The sequence below is a fragment of the Fringilla coelebs genome (genome assembly GCF_963513975.1).
Source record: "Fringilla coelebs genome assembly, chromosome: Z".
Taxonomy (NCBI): domain Eukaryota; kingdom Metazoa; phylum Chordata; class Aves; order Passeriformes; family Fringillidae; genus Fringilla; species Fringilla coelebs.
In genome coordinates, this window is record NC_140031.1 from 13216920 (window position 1) to 13222868 (window position 5949).

The window sequence follows — 5949 nt, forward strand, 5'->3', positions numbered from 1 at the left end:
AAGACAGTAGGAGTGAGAAACCTTAGATGCTAGACCTATAAGATATATTGATGCATCTGATGGTGTTTCTGGAAGCAGACAGTTATCTTATTCTTAGCAATTACCAAGTATTCTGATGCTAGACAAATTTACCCTGAAGTATGTTTCTGAACTGTTACAATATTGCTGTAAAAATAGAGTCAAAACCCCTTACAGGCAATAAGGATTAATCATGGAAAGCAGCCATGTGCCTAAAAAAGCAGTCAAACTCAAGCTACTTCACATCCTAAAGATTTTCCCAGAGGTTGTTGTAAGGCATTATTTAGAGTCTAAAGTAAAAATCACAGGCAGAAAAGATTGAGTTGAAGTCCCCAATGTAAATGGAAGCCTTGTCTGCAAACAAGAACTGATGGTAGTCTCTGACTGACTTTCAGGTAGCAATATTTTTTACATAATTAAAGATCTTTTCCAACCTAAGTGTTTCTATCATTTTATGATAATCACAATTAAGCAACTTTGCAAAGAATATTCATCGAATGATGTTCACACACTCATAGGCCTTCTCCAGCAGAGTGTGTGAGGTTCACATGATTTACTGCAGGTTTAACTTTAGGGTTTTGAATTTACTTGAGGTTAGATAAACAAACAAACAAAAATTCAGAAAAATCTCATTGTAAATGATTCATGAACTCTGAAACCCCACTAATGCGTCCACTGTAAAGATTATCTGGGAAATCAAAAGAACATAGATTCAAAAATATTGTTTAAAAGAATCAAGATGCTGCAAAAATTTGTAAACTTGTCATCTCCACATTAAATTTGAAGAAAAAGTGTTACTGGAAAACCACATTGAAACAGAGGCTGTCACACAATTTAAATAGGAAAGGAGGTAAAAATATTTCAGCTACTGAAGAACATCACTGAAGGTGACAGTTGAGAGCATGAACTTCAGAGGTGGGCATGGAAATCAAAATACCTTCTCTGCTACTCTTTATTGAGGGACAGAAGAGTACTCTTTGGAAAGCAAAAGCCATTTCACAATCAGTACACAGAACAGTTTGCACCTTGTCTTGGATTGCACAGTACTCTCTAAACACCCACAGGCCACCCTGCTCTGGTGATTCGTTGTTGGGTCATACTTCAGAGGAGAGAACTGCTGACTTCATCAGTTACAAAAGGGATGACTCAAAAAAGAGTGATTTGATAATTATCACTCACCAAGAAATAAGGCACATCTCTCTTGTATTTGAAGACATGATAGCATCAAATGAGAGCATAACTTTGCTAACAGTAGTTGCTAGCACCATCTTCAAGCTGCACAGCCTTGGGTATGCTGAGGAGCCAAGCTGCTGGCCAATGTTACCTGCTATGGATTCTCTCTAATAATCAAATCTTCTGTCTGGACCATTTCTAATTGAGCATGCTAAACCTGTGCTTTAATTGGATCTGAATGTTAAAATAAAAATAACCATCAAAACATAAGGAGCAAGTGCTTGCCCCATCTGGCCTTCTATGGTGGAATGCCTCCATCAGTGGACAAGAGAAGGGCTGCAGATGTCATTTATCTGGACTTCTGTACAGCTTTTGACATGGTCCTTCACAACATTCTTCTCTCTGAATTGGAGAGAGATGGATCCAATTCCATACTGATAGATGGATAAGAAAGTGGTTTTATGGTAACATCCAGAGATGGCCTGGAGTCCCAGGGACATCAGTGACAAGTGGTGCTCCTTAGGAGGCCATATGGTGCCGAGTGTTATTTGGTAACTTCATTAGTGACACAGACAAAGGGTTGACACTTCTGAAGGACGAGATACCATCCAGAGGGACCTGCACAAGCTCAAGAAATGTGTCCATAGGAATCTGATTAGGTTTAACAAGGCCAAGTGCTGGTGCTGCACCTGGGTAGGAACAGCCCCTGGTACCAGCACAGGCTGGGCATGAGCAGCCCCAGAGCAGCCCTGCCCAGAAGGACTCAGGGTGCTGTGGGTGAGAGGCTGCACATGCCCTGCCATGGCACTCACAGCCCAGAGAGCCAAACGTGTCCTGGGCTGCAGCCAGAGCCCCGTGGGCAGCAGGGCAGGGAGGGGATTCTGCCCCTCTGCTCTGCTCTGCTGAGACCCACCTGGAGTACTGCATCCAGAGCTGGGGTCCTCTGAACAGGAAAGATTTGGACTTGTCAGAGAGTCCAGGGTAAGCCACTAAGATGATGAGAGGCATGGAGTGCCTCTCCTGTGAGGAAAGGGTGAGAGAATTGGGATTGTTCAACCTGGAAAAGTGGCAGCATAGGAGTCACCTCACTGCAGCCATCTCATATCTGAAGGGACCCTACAAGAAAGATGCAGAGGACCTTTTTACAAGAGTATGGAGTGACTGGATAAAGGGGAACAGATTAAAAGAGAGTAGTTTTAAATTAGTTATTAAGAGGAGGTTTTCCATTGTAAGGGTGGTGAGGCATTGGCACAGCTTGCTCTGAGGAGTTGTGGATGCCCATCCATGGAAGCATTTAAAGCCAGACTGGATGGAGCTCTGGGCAGCCCTGTCTCATGAAAGGTGTGTGTCCCTGTGCTCAGAGAGCCAAACTTGTCCTGGGCTGCATCCAGAGCAGAGACAACCTTCAAGATCATCTTATCCCCACCTTCCTGCCATGTGCAGGGACACCTCCCACTAGACCAAGTTGGCTCAAAGTCTCACCCAGCCTGGCTTTGAACACTCCCAGTGTTGGTAATCCATAGCCTCCTTGGGCAACCTGTTCCAGCATCTCACCATGCCTAGAGTGAAGAGCTCCTTCCTAATATCTAACTATACTTGCCCCTCATTTAGAGTGCACCCATAGGTCCTCACCCTGTCGCTGTAGATCCTGTCACTCCAGGTACCCTGTAGGCACCTTCAGGTACTGGAAGGTCTGGGTACTGTAGGATCTCCACACAGCCTTTTCTTCTCCATGCTGAACAGCCCCAACTTTCTCAGTTGTTGTTGTAGGGGAGGTGCTTCAGTCTTCTAATTAACATCATGGCTTCCTCTGGACTTGCTTCAACATATATCTATTATACGGCTCACGTTTTTTCATCACTTAGTTTTCACCATTCTTGTGAATGAAAAATTTCTGGTAGAGCAGCTCTTCAGTTTTTTTCACATGACTATTTGGTAGGGACTAGGCCTTTGCTCTCTGTGGCCAGAGAGCAACAGACAACTTCCCCAGGCATTTTCCTGGGGAAGGCTGTGAGTCGATCAGAGGAAAGAATGAGAAACAATTCTTATCTCCGCTTGCTGCACCTGTTGCTGTGCACATGTGGAATAAGTGATGGAGACTTGTTTACCAAAGGGTGATTTCTTAACTGGACACTGGATGGTGTTTTGAGGGATTTACCAATTAGGTCAAAGATGTGTTGGACTGTCTGTAAGGGTTACAAGCTTCTTAATTAGTATAATGTAGTAGAATAAAGCAATTGATCAGCCTTCTGCAATTATGGGGTCAATGCTAATTATTACCTGTCTGGGGGCCTGGGGCAACAGTTCTCCTCCTAGTGATACTTGCAGTGAAAACACAAAGGCTGTATTTCCAAATATTAGAAATAGCTAGTCTAACTTTAAATATTAAGAGGAGCACTGTCAGCATGAAATTGTTCAGCTTCAGGAAGAAATAGATTGAGGTTAGGTATTTTCACACAGCATGCAACAGAAAAAAGTTACCTGAGCTTTACCTGCCTGCAAAAACATGCCTTCAACTGCTTCAATAGGCACCTTTATTGTGTCACTTATATCCAAAATAAACAAATAAACCATTGTTGTGTGACTTCTCAAAATACAGCAAGAAGTAGGGTTTTTTCATAGGATAGCTGAGCAAGGTACCATTGGAAATATCCACACTGGGTGTTTATGCTCTGTGTCAGAGAAATGAAACAGTGGAGACAGCTGCAGAAGAAAAAGAACACTTACCTTTTGCTTTCCTGCCAAATTGAGGCACCTGTTTCTACATTGCATAGTAGGGCTATAAGCTGCAGAATAACATGCATGGTTCTCATTTTGTAGGTGAGCAGACTAGAATTATTGTGACTGAACCTGTAATTTATTTATTTGTTCCTTTAGTTATTTATTATCAAGAGAACAAACAAAAAACAGTGTGTACTGAAGAATGCCAGTAACTGCCCAAAACTGCCTTACTGTAAGTGCTCTAAAGTCCACTTTTCAGAAAATTCCACTCTTTCCCCAAATGGGAAAATACTGTTAAGCACTTGCAGGTTAAAAATAAAGCAATTTTATATAACAGTATAAGAAAGACATTATGTATTGAATTAAGAGAACCATTAACTGCCTAGTGAAAAAGTTGTTGTAACTGTGACTCATGTAAAGAACAAATAGTTCCTAAAGCAGAGCTGTTTACAAGAGCAAGTTCAGTGCATAACAGCTTTGGAATCCTCATTTGGAGTACTTCAGGACTGAAGTACAAAGCTTATATAAAAAACCAAGACATTATTTTTTCTAGATTTGAATGAGACTAAAACTCTTTTAGCTTTCACTCTGTCACAAAAATTCAAACCACAAGCCAGCTCTTTAGAAGACCATTCCTTTTCAGTGGTTTGCTGTAATCCAGATTTAAGGCATCGTGTGTTGGACACAATCACAAGTCACTCATAAATAACCTTCTGTTTAGCTGTAAAGAATTACATATTTGGATACAATCTTAAAATAACCATCCGAGGTAAAGATTTTCCAAATTACCATGGGTAATTGAAAGATACAATAGAAGCAGTTTTATTTTTCTCTATTCCCTGTTTTTTGTAGCAGGGTGAGGGAAGCGTGTAAAGTAAGGCAGGCAAATTTCCCCCCTGATCAAACCTTGATTTGGATTATTTAATTTAAGGAAATCTTCATCTGCTGCAGCCTCAGCCCAGCTTGATGAGTCCACTTACAAAAAACATTTGTTAGGCAAGAATGCAAGACACAGACACTTGTAATACTGTATTGTTTAATCAAAACTGCTATCACAGTTCATGGCTCTTTAAGACAGAGACTCAGAGTAAACAACTATTCAAAGTTAGCTGGCAGACCAGCAAGCTTCTTTGGCCAGCTTGTAGGAGGTCCTGTGAGCAGGATGCACTGCATCCTGATGGCTATTTCAAAATCTGAACAGCAGTCATTTAAATCCTTAACTCAAATGCTGCTAAATATATTCCTTCATATTGGCATTAAGGCTGTCAATTGTCCTTTTATTTTTAATACTAAATTATATGTTGCCATGCAGTCAAGAAAATAAAGCAAAAAACCAAAAACAACAAACAAAGCCACAAAACAAAAAAAGCCAACCAACAAACCAAAACCCCCCAAAACCAAACCAAAAAACACCCCCAAAAGCCCCACTGTGATTCTGTAAATCCCCTTAAGACCTATATTTCAAGCTGGAGAACAAATCCCTTGTAATGAGTTGTTTCTAACCCCTTAACCATCAAACAATATTAAAAATGGGAAGAAAAGTTTAAACCAGCACCTTACTAATGGATTTATTCTTTTTTAATCTATCTCTATTAATGGAGTTATATAATTTCTTCTGAACACAAGATGTTCTAATTGAGATATCCCAGCATCAGTTTAGATCTCCTGCAAAGCTGGAATATACAAGCTGAATTATTGAAACTTCTGAGTGCAATGCAATTTAAGTACTCTGCTCCTCTAGTCCTGCAGAAAGAAGCAAGACAGCATCTTTAGCAGCTGAGCAGCCAAAGGGACAAAGTTCTAGTGACAGTTTTTACTAAATCAGTTTGAGATTTTTATTTTTTAAGATGGCACAGCATTTGTTGAACTGGTCCTATGCAAGAAGTTGCAGAAAGACACTTTGCCATCAGACAGCTACAAAGCCTGTGAGGAATGATTCTCAGCAGGCTTTGAATTTCTGATGTCAACTAGACCACAAGACAAGACTGAGTTACAGAGGACAGAATTAACAGCCACACTGATGTTCATTTGGTATGA

General features: G+C 40.8%; 1 protein-coding gene across 2 annotated transcripts in view; it reads right to left on the minus strand.

Moving 5' to 3' along the window:
* C9 (complement C9) overlaps positions 1–4004 on the minus strand; it is a gene marked incomplete at its 5' end in the record, with an annotated part of 29459 nt that extends 25455 nt beyond the window's left edge. For both annotated transcript variants that reach the window (XM_084225091.1, XM_084225092.1), the window contains one exon: positions 3919–4004. In XM_084225091.1, coding sequence (XP_084081217.1) covers positions 3919–4004 — 86 coding nt within the window. The remainder of the gene's footprint in view (positions 1–3918) is intronic.
* Between the last annotated feature and the right edge of the window lie 1945 nt (positions 4005–5949).